Below are 18152 nucleotides of genomic sequence, written 5' to 3' on the forward strand. Positions count from 1 at the left end.
TGAGGCACAATGGCAAGGCATCTAACACTGGAGAGGCCGTCCTTGGTGAATCAGCGTCTGACTGGATGTCATCCCAGCTCTTTTTAAAGTCCATCAACTTTTTGACATCTTCAGAAATCCCCTCCTGGAAACCCCCTAAGACTTGGTCATTAAAGCCTTTGCCTCTTCGTCCTCCTTCTTCTGGACCTTTTCTTCATCGCTGTATCTTCTGTGTCTCGTCCGCAACACATAGACGGTAATGCTTGCATTTTTCTTCTTTCTTTGGCAAAGCTCTTTCTAATACATTTTCAATTTCTCTCTACTCTGCTATATGCTTAATAAATGCTTACAACATTCAGTGTGGTATGTTTTTCTTCATAAACCATTTTCCCAACATATGGTTACAATGATTATTACAAGTGTCTTACATTATATAACACTTTCTTAATAAATTGTTTAACAACAACTTCTGGTGTCTTTCTTTATAAAACCACTTTCTTAATACAGTTACAACTGTGGTTTACTACGACACATAAGTACTTCATATACCAAAAGGCATAATTATAATAAATAATTGCATATTCCATAACACTATAAATCAGTATGTTTCTCATATACTGAATATACTGAATTTTTAAAATCCATTATTATAGTATTTTGAACACAAACATGCAACACATTTATAGAAAAACAAGCATTAATTTTCATAATACTCATTCACAATGAGGCCTGAAAAAACTGTTCAGACAGTAAGATAGATTTGTAACTTTAGTATGAACACAGAATATCAGAGAGACACTCTGAGCTTTTAGTCCTCATAATCAGTCACTTTACATTTAAGATTTCACATTCCCATCTTATTAGGAGACAGAGACAGATTTACTTGAGGAAAAAAAAAAAAAAAATAGCACGGTGTCTATATTCTTTCAAGGTTTTTAAGGCAGCAATCATTTAAAGTATTTAAGCATACATTGAATAAAAAACAAACCATCAAATAAAAAATAAGCCATCAAGAAAAAAGCATATATACACATCAAGTTCAGTTTGAGTATTTCTGATATAATCTGTAAAAAAATTACAATAATCAAGCCTTCTTACAAAGTGTAACAAACTAAATCACCATCACTTGTTTCGTTCTTTTCCGCATCATCTGTGAGAAAACAATGAAAGAATCACAGAAGATAAAAAGAGAAAGAAACAGTCTTATGTCTGCCTATAGCACTGACGCAGCATTGCATTTCAATTTACTGTATTAACAGTGTTTATTAAATGAAGCCATATTAACAAAAATGTTTAATGCTGAGTGTTATCAACAGAGTCAGGGCTCCTGCTGTATTAATTAAACTGTTTGTTTAAACAGTTAAGCTTTTCATTCATTGTTAAATTTACTTGCTTAACAGACCATTGAAAAATGATCAATGCATTGATATATATATACAGTACCAGTCAAAAGTTTGGAAACATTACTATTTTTAATGCTTTTGAAAGAAGTCTCTTATGCTCATCAAGCCTGCAGTTAAAAAAAACAAAAACAAAAAAAACCCCAGCAATATTATGAAATATTATTACAATTTAAAATAATGGTTCTCTTTTTTAATATACTTTAAAATGTAATTTATTTTTGTGATGCAAAGCTGAATTTTCATCAGCAAGTACTCCAGTCTTTGGTGTCTTATGATCCTTCAGAAATCATTCTAATATGCTGATTTATGATCAATGTTGGAAACAGTTGTGCTGCTTAATATTTTTTTTATAACCTGAGATACTTTTTTCAGGATTATTTGATGAATAAAAAGTTAAAAAGAACTGTATTTATTTAGAATAGAAATCTTTTGTAACAATATACACTACCGTTGAAAAGTTTGGGAACAATAACTTTTTTTTTTTTAAAGAAATTAGTACTTTAATTCAACAAGGATGCGTTAAATTGATAAAAGGTGATGGTAACGATTTATATTGTTAGAAATGTTTTTATTTTGAATAAATGCTGTTTTTATGAATAAATGCTGTTAACGTTTTACTCATCAATGAATCCTGAAAAAAGTATTTCAAAAAAATATATTAAACAGCACAACTGTTTCCATCATTGATAATAACTGAGTATCAAATCATCATATTAGAATGATTTCTGAAGGATCATAAGACACCAAAGACTGGAGTACTTGCTGATGAAAATTCAGCTTTGCATCACAAAAATAAATGACATTTTAAAGTATATTAAAAAAGAGAACCATTATTTTAAATTGTAATAATATTTCATAATATTACTGTTTTTTTTTTTTGTTTTTTTTTTTGTTTTTAACTGCAGGCTTGATGAGCATAAGAGACTTCTTTCAAAAGCATTAAAAATAGTAATGTTTCCAAACTTTTGACTGGTACTGTATATATATATATATATATATATATATATGTACATTTAATGAATACATCCAATAATAATAGATTCCTTCATTTTATTTTAAAGTGTCACTCCGAGTTTATTGTGTTTCAAATAGTGAAGAATCTACTCAAAAGGGAAAATTAATATATTATACATAATATATAATTTATATATTATACATAATATTTAAATACAATAATTAAATCTGTGAAAACTAAAATCTTTCTTTTAAATTGCAAGTTATTATAGAATATACAGCATGTTATATACAGAATATATATTGAATATATTATTACAAGGTTAATATCTAAATGAAGGTCAGTGTGTCACACAGAGAAAAGTATTTGTAAGAATTCTCTGTAGTAAAGCCAAGAAAATCTGACAAAATTGTAAAGTTAAATTAAAAAGAGATCAAGGTCATCTTTATCTTTATATTCGTATTAATGGTGTCAATGTTGTAATAATGCCTGAATGAACAAGAATGAATCCATATCACACATCTTACAGTGTTTGTCCATCCTGAGCAGTATTTTGATTCCCTTTCAGGAAACAAACACATATTTTAATCTTTTATAAAACTTTAATTTTCACTGGCATACAAGAATATGAAGATCAATCTGACCGACATCTAAAGCAGCCGATCACAGTTCTTCTTGTCTATAGTTGCTACTATAAATTCAGATTAACACATCTCAAATTCGTTGTGAAAACTATAACTTTAAGCCAGCCAATCAGATCAGATCATACTGGATGGAGAAAGTGTCCTGCCAGTAATTTTAGTCTGTGCTGAAGTTGCTAAATAATCTTATCAGACCAAACATCTTCATTATCTAAATTTAAACATTTGCCTTGTACCATTCTTAAATTGTTCAGTGTGCAGATTTGTGTTCGCAGTATGAACTTGCAGAAGTACCATGTTGCTTTTAATTAATTATACAGTAATATTATTATTTTATTATTAATTGTTATTATAAGCTTATTTTATGTTTAGTTGTAAGAAATACGTGACCTGATCTGTCCAGGATATGATGCCTCTACAGCCTAGTTAAACAGCTTCTTTGTAATGTGTTTAATATATATTTAAAATATTTAATATCTTCATTATAGATTAATGAGGGCACATCATACACCGACACAGCAAAGTGCAATTGTTGCTGAGATCAAACACTGTCGTATCTGCAGTTACTATGTTCAGTTTGAGTAGATCAGTGTCTGCCCTTCATCTGTTAGTGTTTAACAGTATTCAGACTTTACTCAGGTTTATTTCCAAATTATGTGAACTGTGATACTTACCCTCAGGTATTTTGCAGTGATTGCAAATCACACTAGCAAATGCAAACACCAGCAGAACACCAACAACAATCCCTGCTATAGCACCTGGAGACAGACCTGAATCTGTAATGATAAATACAGATATTAGTGTGAATGTGTCTGATCTATTACAAACACTTTAAACATAAGCACTATATAACCTGAGTGAATATCTTTCAAGTGCCATGTCTGTCCAGGACTCCAGACACCATTGAACCCTCCTTCTGTTTGACGTACAGTGAACTTCCCATCCTTGAATTCCCTATAGATGTTTGGAGCCAGTGTAGGCAAGCTTCTCATAGCTTCTAGGTAGTGGATCAGGTAGGATACATACTTGTAGTAGGCAGCAGTTAAAGGTATGGTAACATCTTTTCCACTTCAGCCAGGTGTTCCTTCCACAGATCATTTGTATTGTTCAGTATTGTGTACAGTCTGATATCCAATATAGCCACATATCGTTTTTGAGTGGCCATTTATGCCACAAGCTAACTAGTTACAAGTTCTCTAAACCTGAATGTAACAACATGTAGCTAATTGCTAACGGCAGCTAACGTTTATTGCAGCCTTTAGTTATCCTTACTATCTGTCTGACATGAAAAACACTTCAAGGACCACACCAGCCTTCATACAAGTGTATTTCTAATGATTCCTCGCTCCAAACGTATCCCAAAGTAGCATTTATTCTCATATATATATTTCTTTACCTAGCAAGTCCAGTTGAAATTTTCATAATTTTTCAACTTCCGGTTGAAGCAAAATGGACATATAGGACACATACCTCTAGAACATAAAAAAAGTAAGTCTCTACCCCATTCCTGTGAGGAGTTATGGCCGTTTAAAGAAACCACCTAAATTAGCTAAAACGGCTAAAGCTAGCTAAGTAAACTAGTAGAGAATGAATGCTGCTGCTACAGGGATATGTTTGGGATGAGGAATCATCAGAAATATAGCCTACTTGTTTGAAAACTGGCATGGTCCTTTCAGTTAATTACCATTACAACATCCATATTACCATTATTTTCCCAAAACACTGGGGCAGACCTACCGGTATTCACTAAAGTCACTGTCACTTACCACAGACAATGATGAGCAGCTTCAAAGTCTGTTGGTAACCGTTGGTTGGTTGTTCCAAACTCATTCAAATTACTAAGATCGTGTGTGTGTGTGTGTGTATAAGTGTGCCATAATGCTAAATATCCAGCATGTTTTTCAGGATTTTGAGAGTAGTCTAAAATTCTATTGAAGTTCTGAGCCTGTTGATCGCCAACTAGTTGTAAAATCACCACAGAACCAATGATTTTAGTTAGATTTGTATATTTTTTTTTGTGTGGAATGAGAATACTGTTTGGTGAAAATAATGGCATATTGACTGATGTCATAATTTGGGGGAATAGTTGATTGCCAATGAAGTAAAGATTTTTGTAGGCACAATAATTAACATGATAATAAACAGCTGGATGACTGTTCCATTTGTTGACATGACATGGTTAGAATCACATGGTCAATTTTATATAATAAATTGGGTGTCCTCAGAGATAATCACCATTTTTTTGTAATGAAACCATTATTTTCCATTATTTTCCTTCCTCCGTGCTCTCATTATTCTTTGAGAATTATTTATTCTTTATTCTCTATTCCCTATTTATTGCCTTCTTATGATGAATCTCTTTGTAAGTAAATATCAGAATATTATAATATTTGTAATCAAAATATTCTACATTTTGGTTATCAGGCACATAAACATGCAATTAATCTGCACCGTAGGGATACACAAAATTACTGCATTTAGGGTAAGGTCAAAATTACTGGAACGCCATTGGAATCAGTCAAAAAAGGCTTGAACTGAAATCATTGGCCTGGTATGAAAAATGATGCCGATATGCCTTTCCAAAGAGATAAAATGTTGATTATGTGCCTACAATAACTCCCATGTGTGCTAGCAATAATATCACATGAGCAGTGTGGTCATTCATGAAGTGAACTTTTGCCTGTATGGTGATTAGAGTCACTGTTTTGGACTGCAACCTCAAAATAATGTAACAAATAATGTGACACTGAAGACTGAAGTGATGATGCTGAAAATTCAGCTTTGCCATCACAGGGATGAACACAGGAATTCCTTACATTTTAAAATGTATTCAAATAGAAAACAGTTGTCTTAGTGAGCATAACAGACTTGTTGTTTCATAAACATAAAATACAATCTTAATTATTCCCAACTTTTGACCAGTAGTGTACATCTGGGATGGTATGATTACTCTGGGTGGAGTATCCTTTTAATGGGTTAGTTCACCCAAAAATGAAAATTATGTCATTAATGACTCACCCTCATGTCGTTCCAAGCCCGTAAGACCTCCGTTCATTTTCGGAACACAGTTTAAGATATTTTAGATTTAGTCCGAGAGCTTTCTGTTCCTCCATTGAAAGTCAATGGATGGCATACTGTCCATGTCCAGAAAGGCAATACAGACATCATCAAAGTAGTCCATGTGACATCAGTGGCTCGATCTTAAGTTTATAAAGCGAAGAGAATACTTTTTGTGCGCAAAAAGTAAACAAAAATAACGACTTTATTCCACTATTCATTTCCTTCTCTCTAGGCCTCGAGTGAGTTCACGTAGTGTTTTTGCGCAGCGCGTCTGTGTTGTACGTCACACGCATCACACATGACCAGCGTCGGCCAATAGTGAGCCTACGTGTGACGTACAACATAGACACGCTGCGCAAAAACACTACGTGAAATAGCTCGAGGCCTAGAGAGAAGGAAATGAATACTGGAATAAAGTTGTTATTTTTGTTTACTTTTTGCGCACAAAAAGTATTCTCGTCGCTTTATAAACTTAAGATTGAGCCACTGATGTCACATGGACTACTTTGATGATGTCTGTATTGCCTTTCTGGACATGGACTGTATGCCGTCCATTGACTTTCAATGGAGGAACAGAAAGCTCTCGGACTAAATCTAAAATATCTTAAACTGTGTTTCGAAGATGAACGGAGGTCTTACGGGCTTGGAACGACATGAGGGTGAGTCATTAATGACAATTTTCATTTTTGGGTGAACTAACCCTTTAATAACACCATTAAAGCAGAGGCACTGACATTGTTATGGGGGAAGCAGAAAATGCTCAACCTGATCTCATGGGGAAATGTAACTATTTTATGAGGTGGTGATTTCGTATTAATTCACATGATGATTATTAGAAAAAAGTATGTACCTGAATTTTAAGCTCACCAGTGTCACCACAAACATAGTTAGAATGCTAATGTTTCCATTTAGTTAAGCAGCTTTATCTTTAAGATGAAATCTGTAGATCTTCTTTTAAATAAAGTATTTTCCTGTAAAATAATGTTAATATCCTTTATGCTGAAATATGTCCAAGTTTTTTTCTGCACAGACTTGAGAATTGTTAGCAAATATTAATGACTGATTTAATGCAATCACATTTTATAGCATGACAAAAAATAAAACAAACAAACTCTACTCACCACTGAAAAGAGCATTAATTAAACCTTTGGTGGCTCTGCGGCGGCTGGTCTGTATATAGACGCCAGAGTCAGCGTTTGTGATATTTGTGATGTTCAGAGATCCAGTCTGATTATCCAGCTGCAGTCTGTCACTGAATCTCTCATCAAGAACATCTTCATATAATGAGAACTCACTGACCGCTCTGTTGATTTCAGCTATACGGGTGCTTTCAGCTCCATACATCCACAGTATCTGATCATCTCTCTGTGTTTTAGTATCGGTCTGAAGAGTGACAGAATCTCCTTCCTTCACTGACATAATCTTCATTTCTAGAGAAAATACAGAAACAGTTTCTATGAGATTAACATTTTATAACACTGTAAGTAATTTCAGTGAACACATGCAACTGAGTATCCACCTTATTAGTCACTATATATATATATATATATATATACATATTTATATAGGTAAATAACTACAATAACAACCAAGTGCATTGAATGTTAAAAATATTTTTCTACAAACCAGTATGTTTATAATGAAAATATTATAAAATAATATTAGAAATTAAGAATTATTCATTGAGCACAATAAAAAATGAGTACAAATGAACAATTGTTCAGTGAGTAACATGAATTATACTGTAGCTTTGGCCATCACCTGACCCAGTTTAAAAAAGTACAAACATATTTCCTTTGCACCATGAACACACTAGCCTGGTCCCACCAGACTCTCGTACATTTAATTTGTACATGGAGTCTGGCCCCTCTCCATTGACAAGCGTCATCTTCCTTGAAGCCGGGTACTCTGTTGAAGTTTAAAACTATTGGATCTGCCCAGAGCCACTCTGGATCTGCCAGAGTATATGTTACGTAGTTACAGAGTGTTACGTAAATAGTGAAAGAAAACACTTCAACAACATCATCGCACAAAACAAAAAAGTTAGTTGTGACGCATGTCTACAACTTGAACTAGCGCACATCAACGTCATCGTTCTCAGCCACTCCCTCTGTTCGCTGATTGGACCGGTAAAAATTTGTTCGGAGAAAACCTACGAATATACAGCAAACCCAGATGTAGTACTGAAGGAAAATGAAAATTGAGCGGAAGTACGTAGGAGGGCCAGAGCCGTCTACGGAGAGCCTGGCCACTCCCTATTAAGTCCTATTGTACCGAATTTTGGTTGTAGTTCCACCAGAATTCCACTGGGGGCGATCACCCATGAGTGCAAAATGAATGGGAGTCTATGGAGCTAGACGGCTAAATTTGTCTCTTTCACCCGATTGCCGTTGAGAAATCTCAGATTTGATTGTAGGTTTTGCAAGTTCAACATGGGTTATAGGTCGAAAGTTGAATGAACAAGTACTTATGTCCTTTCGATTTCTTACAGGTTGAGTTGTTGTTGCCCATAGCACGCTAGCATTCTGCTAATGAATGCTGATTGGTCAGTGAAGGACTGATTACGACCAGAGATACCGCTTGATGGCATCCAAAGCGGGACCAGAAACAAACAAAACAAAAACTCTTCTAGCACGTGTATTTACCTGTGTCAGCTGTGTTGTCGATGGCTCAAGAGAAAAGAAAGTGCAGAGCGTGAAAGCACCAAAGTGACTGAAGGATTGCCGTAAAGCAGTATCTCTGGTCGTACGATGTGTATGACGTCATTGACATTTTAAAAGACTTTTTAAAGCAAATAAGTGACTCTAAAAAATCTAACACCCAGCAATGTGTAATTTATTTGCATCTCCTTTCGAATACAACATTCAAAATTACTAGACAAAAAATTATATCCTGAAAAAAGTGGATTTTGAGGGGTATAGCACCATAGACCTCCATTCATTCTGCACTCGTCCTGTGAGCGCCCTCATATGGAACCAGAGTGGAACTGCAACCAGTTCAGAAGTCGGAAGTGTAGTGAGAGTGGAAGTTCTCCCCTTATTAGACATTCTCTGGGAGGGCGGAACCAGGCTATAAACACACATGACTGTACACTAAAAACATAAAATACATTTCTCACAAATATTTCGGAGTCATAAATATACATTTTTAAAGGGTTACTTTATTTGAAGAGGGCAGTTGTGGCCTAATGGTTAGAGTCGGATTTGTAACCCGAAGGTTGCGGTCTCAGTACCGGCAGGAAATGTGGGGAGTGAATGAACAGCGCTCTCTTCCACTCTCATTACCCACTGAGGTGCCATTGAGCAAAACACCAAACACTCAATCGCTCCCCGGGCGCCACAGCAAAAATGGGTGTGTTTGTGTTCAATAGGCTACTCACTGATGTACTGTATGTGTGTGCGTGTGTGTGTGTGTAATTGGATGGGTGAAATTCAAGACCACAAATTCAGAGTATGGGATACCGTACTTGGCTACACATCAAGTCACTTTCACTTGTTTGACCAGATAAAGGTTTGTATTATTGTTTTTATAAAAAATAACCTTGACATTTAAAATTGTCTACAGCTTTTTTCTCTGTAATGCCATTTCCTGCCTTATGGTTTTATTGTCACTGGTGATGGGAGAAACTCAAATCTTTGAATAAATTGAACCAATTGCTTCACAAAATGATTAACTGTTTCAAATCGTTCGAAACGCCACAGGCTGGTGACCCCTACCGATCAAAACAGTGGAAATGCAACAAACACTCAGGCCAAACATGCATTAAAAAAAACATTTTACAAACCCATTGCAAATGTTTTATTTAATGTTAGGCTATATGCTTTATGTTTTATTTATATCGTTCACACTTATTCACGCAACATTAAAACGGGTGGTTCTGAACAGTTACTCTCTGAAGCATCAGTGTTATAGTTCTGTCAATAGATAATATTTCCTTTACACATATTTCATTTTTTACACATTATTCTCTTAACTTACACTCACTGCTTTTTTAATTTACAAAAACAACAACAGGTTTTGAAGAATAAACCTCTGATTATTCCACATCATCTAAACTTATCAGAAAATGAATCTAGATTTTAATCCAGTTCTCAGATTGTAATACTTGAGTTACTCACCGGTGACAGTAACACTGAATATGTCAAGTAGTGTCTGAGCTGTGGTCCAGATCTGTAGTTTATAGAGTCCAGTATGTTTGGTTCTGGTGTTTGTGATGGTCAGAGATCCAGTCTGATGATCCAGCTTCAGTCTGCCATTGAATCCCACATTATCACCCTCAGATGTAGAGAAGATTCCAGCTGCTTTATTAATTCGAGCTATGATTAAATCACCAAACCACCACTGAGCTGAAGCATCTTCTGGTATTTCAGTTTGAGGTTTTAGAGTGACAGAATCTCCCTCCATCACTGACACATAAACTTTCTCAACACCAAAAACACCTGGTGGGGGAAGAAATAAATAAAAGCTGATCAATCCTGCCAATTTTTTTTTTTTTTTTTTTTTGCAGTAAAGTAAATGTTACAGTGAATTTACCCTGATACACAGTGTTTTTTTCTTCATTATTGTACTGAAGTGCTCTCTGTGTGACTGAAATCCACAATCCAGAACTGGGTCTGAATCACCGAGTCTGTATCTGAGCATATACTTTTTAAAATTAATTTTTAATGGTAACCACACTTTACACATCCATTTACAACTGAGCTTGATCTCAGTCTCCTAACACATCATTATTTTTGCAGCAGTCTGGTGTATTTAAGAAATCAATGCAATGAACCAAAATAAATAGTCTTCCAAGGTTAAATGTCAGATAATACAAATCCACAACGAAAAGCTGTATAATTCTTCTAATACAGGGGAGACCAGACAGTGTTGTAAATTAGAAATAGTTCTTTCTCTGAAATAGTTCTTTCACCATAATTTAACCACTTAGAAATTAGTAGTATAGTAGTACTAGTAGAAGTCAATAAAAATAGGCTATATATCTAAAGATATATATATATATATATATATATATATATATATATATATATATATATAAAAGGTGGTGGTCAAAGTTAAATTTAAGAAACAGCTCATAATTAGATGAAAACATTTGTTAGGAAGAATGCAAAACATTCTCATCTCATATCCCATCTCACATTCCCCAGTAGGGGAGACTGGGGATGGTTGCAAATATATATATATGTTTCTGTCTGTTTTGGAGTTCTTCTAAGCCAGTGCATTCAAATGTGATTCAAACTAGTTACAAGTATCAGCTATTAAATGACAATTGTTATCTTTGCAGTACAAACAGAAAATGTGTGGTTAAGTTTCAAACACGAGGAGTATAATGTTACAATTCACACACGACCCCACCCTACCGACCGACCGACCAAAAAATAAAAAATAAATAAAGTGTTGTGCAGAATATTACAAGTCGTCGGCGCCCTCTAGTGTTCACTACCAAACAAACCCACGCACATGCACAACCAATTTAACCCCAAAAATACCATTATGGTGGAATCACTTTCACACTATGATTTATGACCACGTCTAGTTCACACTTACAAATGAACAGAGAATAAACAGTTATGCGGAAATTGGGCCCGAACCCAGAGTAGGCTACTCCCCCCGTATCTCTTAGTTAGGAAGATAACAAGGGGCAGGCCAGTGTGAGGAGATGGGGTGGAGGAGGGATGCTGAATATGGGTGTGTCGACTGTGTATTGATTGAGTGGACCTGTTGATTACTGATTGCTGACAGCTGGTTGGAATAACTTGATTGTTTGATGATCATTATAACGCGTTTCTCCCGAACCTTGTACATCATTTGTAGAAAAGTATCAGTTTGTTTAGAAACAACACACATAAGCAAATTAGATGACAACAGCAAATGCAAAGTTTATTTTTTCCGGTTTATATTTGAAACCCAACGTGTTGAATGAATGAAAATGAATGTGACTCACCGTCCACGAGTAATAAAGCCCCAAAAAAGACGGAAAGGTTCCTCATCCTGATGTTGCTTCTGTCCGCGTACAAACTGAACAAAAGAAGTGATGCTGTAAGGATGGGCTCGTAGCAAATTGTCACGTGATTTCTGCAAAAGCGTTACGCCATAGGCCTACTATTTCAAAACGGTAAAAATAAATAAATAAATAATACATTTTATTTTATTTTTTTTTAAAAACGTGCGTAGTAGGATGTAAAATGTTTTTCGGTGTTCTGATTGCTGATTGGTCGTCTCTGCTTAGTTTGGAGGTCAACTCAGTCCGTCATGGGGTGAAAAGGAAATATATTTAAATTGTGCTTTTTTGGATATAGCCTACTTAGTATTTAACTTATAGTATTAAATGCGTATTAAATGTGATATTTTATATTAAATTGTGCTAAAATGGAACCACTTCAAGTACATTTAAGTGTATTTCTTTTCAGTTCATTTAAAATATACTTTTATAGTTATTAAACTACAGTTAGAATATATTTGAAGCTTCATTTTAATGTAGGATACTTCAAGAATATTTCAGCTCTGAGCTCATTAGAAATATATTAGAATTACACTAATAGTTTATTATAAAGCCGTTTTATTCAGTATTCAAAATTGTATATTAAAAGTGCAAAAATAATTAAATATAAATGTTAAGACATACACACTCTGAAATCAAGAAAACTTTAATATACTATTTTGTGTACATTGCAAAATAAATACATGAGTAAATAAAAAAAAAATACAGCAGCATATATAATCTCTTGAACATAATACATTATAATAAAGATCATTGAAATGCTATAGCAGAGCTATATTTAAACAATTCTTTGAGGAACATTTCGGTTATACCTGTATTACTGAAATGTACACTATGAATATTACATCACTATATAAATAAACATCACAATGCAATTTTCTGGAAAAATTAAAATATAAGTTTCAGAAAAACAGCATGCAGAAGTGAAAAATGTATTATTTACAAACTTAGGCCTACAAATGCCTGAACCATAGAAACAGAAGAGTTTGAATGTCACATCTTCATCTTCATCTTCAAGTGGACGATCACTTTCAGTACGACTCAATTTCTGCAACTGAGGGCTTGTGGTTCAGACACTGTAGTATTTCAAGACTGTTTTATCACAGAATCTGTGAAGAAGGGAAGAAGAATTTATATAAAATTAATCAATGATCAATATTTTTTTTATCCATGTTTACATATATGTATTAGCATAGATATGCATTAGACTTTCGTTGACTTCTCAGTTTATCTTTCAAAGTGTTACTCCTCTCGAGTTTTAATAAAGGCTCAAGTCATTCCTTGGTTTTAACGGGCATTTATTTGGTGAGAGTCTTCAAACATGTCTTTACATGTTCCTTTTTTGCTACATTTCCATATTGCCGTCAGAACTGGTATAAATAAACAGAAAACGTAAATTAACCTTAAATTCTTGACATCTTGCAGACAATACTAAACGAAATCACATAGAAAACTAAGAAATGAAGCATAACACAGTCGTGTAACACACATAAATCACAAAGAAAGAAAATATACCTCATACATATATATAAAATAACTGAACCATATTGAACTGAAATATGAGTTGCCTTTGACGGCAGCTACACAAAGCTTTGACTATATCCTCATCAAGCTAGACATGAGTGTTTATTTTTATCCTCTTGTCCGTCGTCACTATACAGCACTATGAGTTACATTGAGCATAAGATTAGAAGAAGCCCAACACCACTTACAGTCAGCAGAGTTCAATCAAAAAGTCACTGATATAGTTATTTGCAGTAATAAAGCAACTTGTGAGTATTAGAGGGTATGTGGTATATTGATAATTGTGGTTTATTTAAACCTATGGTATTTCCCATGAACGTATCTATTGTGGTCATACTAACATGCACTCTCTTCACCTCTGTTGCAAAGATTTAAGGAAATTAGAAGTTGTGCAAAACATTGTATGCCAGGACAACTAGGACAAGCGACTTGCAGCTTTACCAAAAAACAATTAAATAAACAGATTTTTACATTAATGACTCAAAGGAAGCACAAATTAGACACCTGAAATGGACACGTTGCAAACATTTTCCTACCAAGACTGGCCGAATCACCTTTCAATAGGCCTGATTCAAAAATCTCTATAACAGAGGTGATATGAGATTACATACATGCTCTCTTATTCGCTCATTTCTGCACTTGGATTTCAGTTTTTCTTCTATAGCAGCTGGTCTGAGAAACAAATATAAATATTTCAGAAATTGTTCAGTAAATCAGAAATAAATACAGCTTAATTTTGCAAATAAAAATAATGTTAATGTAAGGTTGTACATGTTATGACTAATTGTTTTTTTGTTTTCAGATACATTGGACAATGTTTTATAGTTGTTTTAAGACAGCAAAATATATCCACATAGATTTTAAACAAAGACTTTAGACTTTGACTATATACCCAGTGCTGAAGTTGCTAGAAATCAGTGTCACTATCATGTTACAGCAGTTATTGTCAGTATTCCACCACGTGTTTGTCATATTAGCAAATGCATAGCAGACCTATCCACCTAGGAAAAAACACAACAGTGAGCTATTTATTCATGCAAACAGCAACTAAAATTTACCAGTAACTTTAGAGGGCAGAACCGTCATCTCTTCCAGTCTGCTTCGACTTGAAAATCTTGGCTCTGATTGGTCCAATTGAATGTAGCTGAACTGAAAAAGACTTGCTGTTACACTTTGTGTCAGTGTAACAGACAAGTAACGTTAATTTAATACAAATCTTACCTAGAATCACAAAATAACGAGGTTACCTGAAAAACTTGGATAAAAATAAAGACAAGTTTTCTATTAAATAGTCCCCCCCCCAAAAAAACCTTTAAATTCTGTTATGATCACTCACCCTTCACTAGTTCCAAAACATCTAAGACTTTCGTTCATCTTCGAAAGGAAAAACTGAGATATTTTAAAGAAACCTGAGAGAATATACCTTGGATGATCGATTCACCAACACGGTTCACAAAGTCGGTTTCAAAAAGTTAATCGCAAAAAACATCCCCCATCCACAGGAATCTTGTGGTTTCCTCCAAGGAGACACGATCATTCTATATAATTTAACAGTTTAAATTTATAGCCTACTTCAAAATTTAATCCTTTGTCGATCCCATTCCCGTCTCTCTCTCTGCCCCATGCTTTCCTGTCTACTCTGTACTGTCCCATCCAATAAGACATAAAAAGGCCAAAAATATAACTTAGTAAAAACACCTCTACCCTCTCACCCCAGGGGATCCGTGAGAATCAAACACTTCGGCATTAGAGGTAAAACAAACCGGGTGTCTAAGTGTTTAACACACGTTAAATTCCAAGAAGGCAGCAGGGGGTGCAGTATATCCAAGTCCACAGTAAAAGTAAAAAAAATCTACAAGCTTCAAAAAGGGCAAAGTCCAGAAGATCTCTTGCACACTTTCAACAGAGTCATCAGACTGAGGAACGGCAACACTCCTAAAGCCTTAAACCACAACATGCATAGGTTTTACTAAACTGAAATTTATTTGGTGAAAGTAAGACCTCAATTATGGTATGCAAAAATCAGTCTCAGAGGACTCTTTTTGATGGTTAAATCATCAGGACTGGTAACTGCAATAGTCACAGGTGGTGTGGCAACACTTCTGTCTGGCAGGTCATCATGGCAACGGTTGTCTGCACAAAAACAGAGCATGACATTCACACTGCATGGATACAGATATTCAGCTGTAGTCTGTGCATTTAGCTGCATTCAACCTCAGATACACAGCACAAAACACTTAGGGATGAATAAAACATTTTACTTATTGAGCGAATTGTTTTCCAAGTATTATTAATCTTTATTTTGTAAAGCCAAATGCTTGAAATGGTGCAATGAGCCAAATTCATGTAGTTTGACAAATATAAACTATTTATGAAAAACTGTGTGTGTGGGGTGTCAATATAACAAATACCTTTATATGGAGCTGTACACTGATGCAGCATTTCTCATCGTTTATAGCCAGGGGCAGCGGCAAATTTTGAATGCAGGTGCTGAGGGGGCGCTAGATCATTGACAGGGGGAGCAGGGCAATTATTGATGAAAAATAAAACATTTTTGCTCATTTACATGAATAAAATTAACATGAGGGAAAAACCTCACCCACTCGATTTAACCTTTTTTTTTTTTTTTTACATGATTATTTGATTACCATTTAAACTTTCTCATTTTATGAAGTTAAACAAGTACATAGATCAGTCGGTTCCCAAATATTTTTTTATAAAGGCCTAGAAATTCACTGCAAGCATTTTGGAATTTCAGTCAACGACAATGAGACAACAAAAAGCACTGGGATACATTTACTTGCTATTTAAAGTCTCAAACCAGAGCCTTTGCTCTATGTATATCGATCGATGGTCAAATGTTCCAAGCTGCGGTTTCGGGCATCCCCACAGTTGCTTCTCAAATATGTCTTCAAATGTCTGAGACAGGACAAAGATCTCTCACATTTAGATAGTCATTTAACATTTTTGTGTGGTCCAAGAAGCAAGCAAGCGTTTATGCGGAGGAGTGTGGAAGCTAAACTATTAGCACGCTTAGGTACTGCATGACATGGAGGCACACGCGCAATCTCTTGCATTCTTTTACCCTGTGGAAAACTTAAATACTCTGTCATTTTTGGTCATACAGATACGGGTAATTAATCATTCAAAATTGCATTTGTGTACACTCACAATAACACCAAAATGCTGTGCTTTTGTAAAATTGACAAAACAAACAGGATTTGCACTTTCTATAAAAAGCTTGAAATGTCTACTTTTAAAATGAAAAAATTAAAATAAAACTATAATCTCTCATTATGTATTCTGAATGAAAAGGCAGCCCTTGGCAGAAGGAACTGCTCCACTTTTTTGAAAGAGGTCTCTTATGCCCACCATGGCTGCATTCATTTAAAAAATACAGTAAAAGTAAAATACAGTAAAATACAGTTTTTGTATTTTCTATTTTAATATATTTTGAAAAGTAATTAATTCTTGTGATCAAAAGTGAATTCAGTGTCATTACTCCAGTCTTCAGTGTCACATGATCCTTGATGCTGAAAATTCAGCAGCTTTACCAAAACAGAAATAAAATGACATTTTACAATAATTTAACTTATTAGGAGAGGTGATTGGCAAGAGCCCTTTTGTATGGCCACATTCACTTTGTTTGTATGCCTGAAGAAGGTCGCAAGACCGAAAGCTTGCTAATAAATTGATCTTGCACAGTTTTTGAGTGTGCGGCTGCTGTATTTGTACTATTTTCTATGATTATTTAGTTTAGCAGCACCTCACTATAAGACTTCATTGACGGATGAGCGGTGGCTTTTTCTATTTTCTATTTTGCACAATAATTTAACTTGAAAAATAAAACCCAAAGGCAAAGGTCTGCCTGTCTGTCTGTGTATCTATCTGTCTGCCTGCATGTGTAACATTAATTCTCTTTACCTAACTTTTGTCTCCCTTTACAGCATCAATTTCCAGTGGGTTGCCATTGCAAGGACTTCTGTGGCAAGTTTGTTTTATTAATTCCATATGTCTTTGTTGAACAATCCAAAATTTGGTTTTGGGCTGTTTAGAATTCATTGTTCACAAATCTGTCTTTTTGCGCGATGACTTGGTACACACTCTAAGTTCAATGATTTTCCTAGGACACACTCCTGGCTTTGGTTTATCTGTGTTTGCATAACATTACACATAACACATTAACACATACCTATGTATGGAGCCGTACACTGATGTCCACATCCATTGCTGCAGCATTTCTCATCATTTGGACAATCACTGTCATGGGAACACGACTCGACACACACTCCTGCCACTGCTACTTCAAGGGTTTTATTTGGACACACTCCGGGCTTTGGTTCCACTGTCATGTGTTTGTTTGAATAACAGCATATCAGTGAATGTTGAATGACTCCCTGCATTTTGACTTTAAAAAAGCTGATCCACACACTAATATAATAAAATATAAATACCTGTATATGGAGCTGTACACGCATGTCCACATCCATTACTGCAGCATTTCTCATCCTCCGGACAGTCAACGTCATGGGAACAAAATTCAGCACACAATCCTATCCCTCCGTCTGTGCTTGGACACACTCCTGGCT

At 34.9% G+C, this 18152-nt stretch overlaps 1 protein-coding gene and 1 long non-coding RNA gene across 2 annotated transcripts; both read right to left on the reverse strand.

The window, feature by feature from the left end:
* Positions 1-792: 792 nt before the first annotated feature.
* LOC311085679 (uncharacterized protein) lies at positions 793-12106 on the reverse strand. The gene is made up of 5 exons (XM_084118260.1): positions 11983-12106; positions 10157-10477; positions 7160-7468; positions 3653-3754; positions 793-1129 (listed from the first exon to the last, which is right to left on the reverse strand). Exons 1-5 carry the CDS (start codon positions 12026-12028, stop codon positions 1074-1076), a joined length of 834 nt encoding a protein of 277 aa, XP_083974386.1. The 5' UTR covers positions 12029-12106; the 3' UTR covers positions 793-1073.
* A 3885-nt stretch (positions 12107-15991) lies between these two features.
* On the reverse strand, positions 15992-18152 carry LOC311085709. The gene is made up of 3 exons (XR_014606914.1): positions 18018-18152; positions 17756-17908; positions 15992-16064 (listed from the first exon to the last, which is right to left on the reverse strand). It is a non-coding gene; the product is annotated as an uncharacterized lncRNA (long non-coding RNA).

The sequence above is a fragment of the Abramis brama genome (assembly GCF_963993115.1).
Source record: "Abramis brama genome assembly, chromosome: 6".
In the NCBI taxonomy this organism is placed as follows: Eukaryota; Metazoa; Chordata; class Actinopteri; order Cypriniformes; family Leuciscidae; genus Abramis; species Abramis brama.

What these genes read in the sequence shown, in the direction of transcription:
- LOC311085679 (XM_084118260.1), bottom strand. Translation starts at nt 12,028, where the DNA reads ATGAGGAACCTTTCCGTCTTTTTTGGGGCTTTATTACTCGTGGACG. An exon ending in GGCTTTATTACTCGTGGACG is followed by an intron (nt 10,478 to 11,982) that starts GTGAGTCACATT and finishes TTCCCCCACCAG; the next exon opens with GTGTTTTTGGTGTTGAGAAA. An exon ending in TCACTGCAAAATACCTGAGG is followed by an intron (nt 1,130 to 3,652) that starts GTAAGTATCACA and finishes GTTTTCTCACAG; the next exon opens with ATGATGCGGAAAAGAACGAA.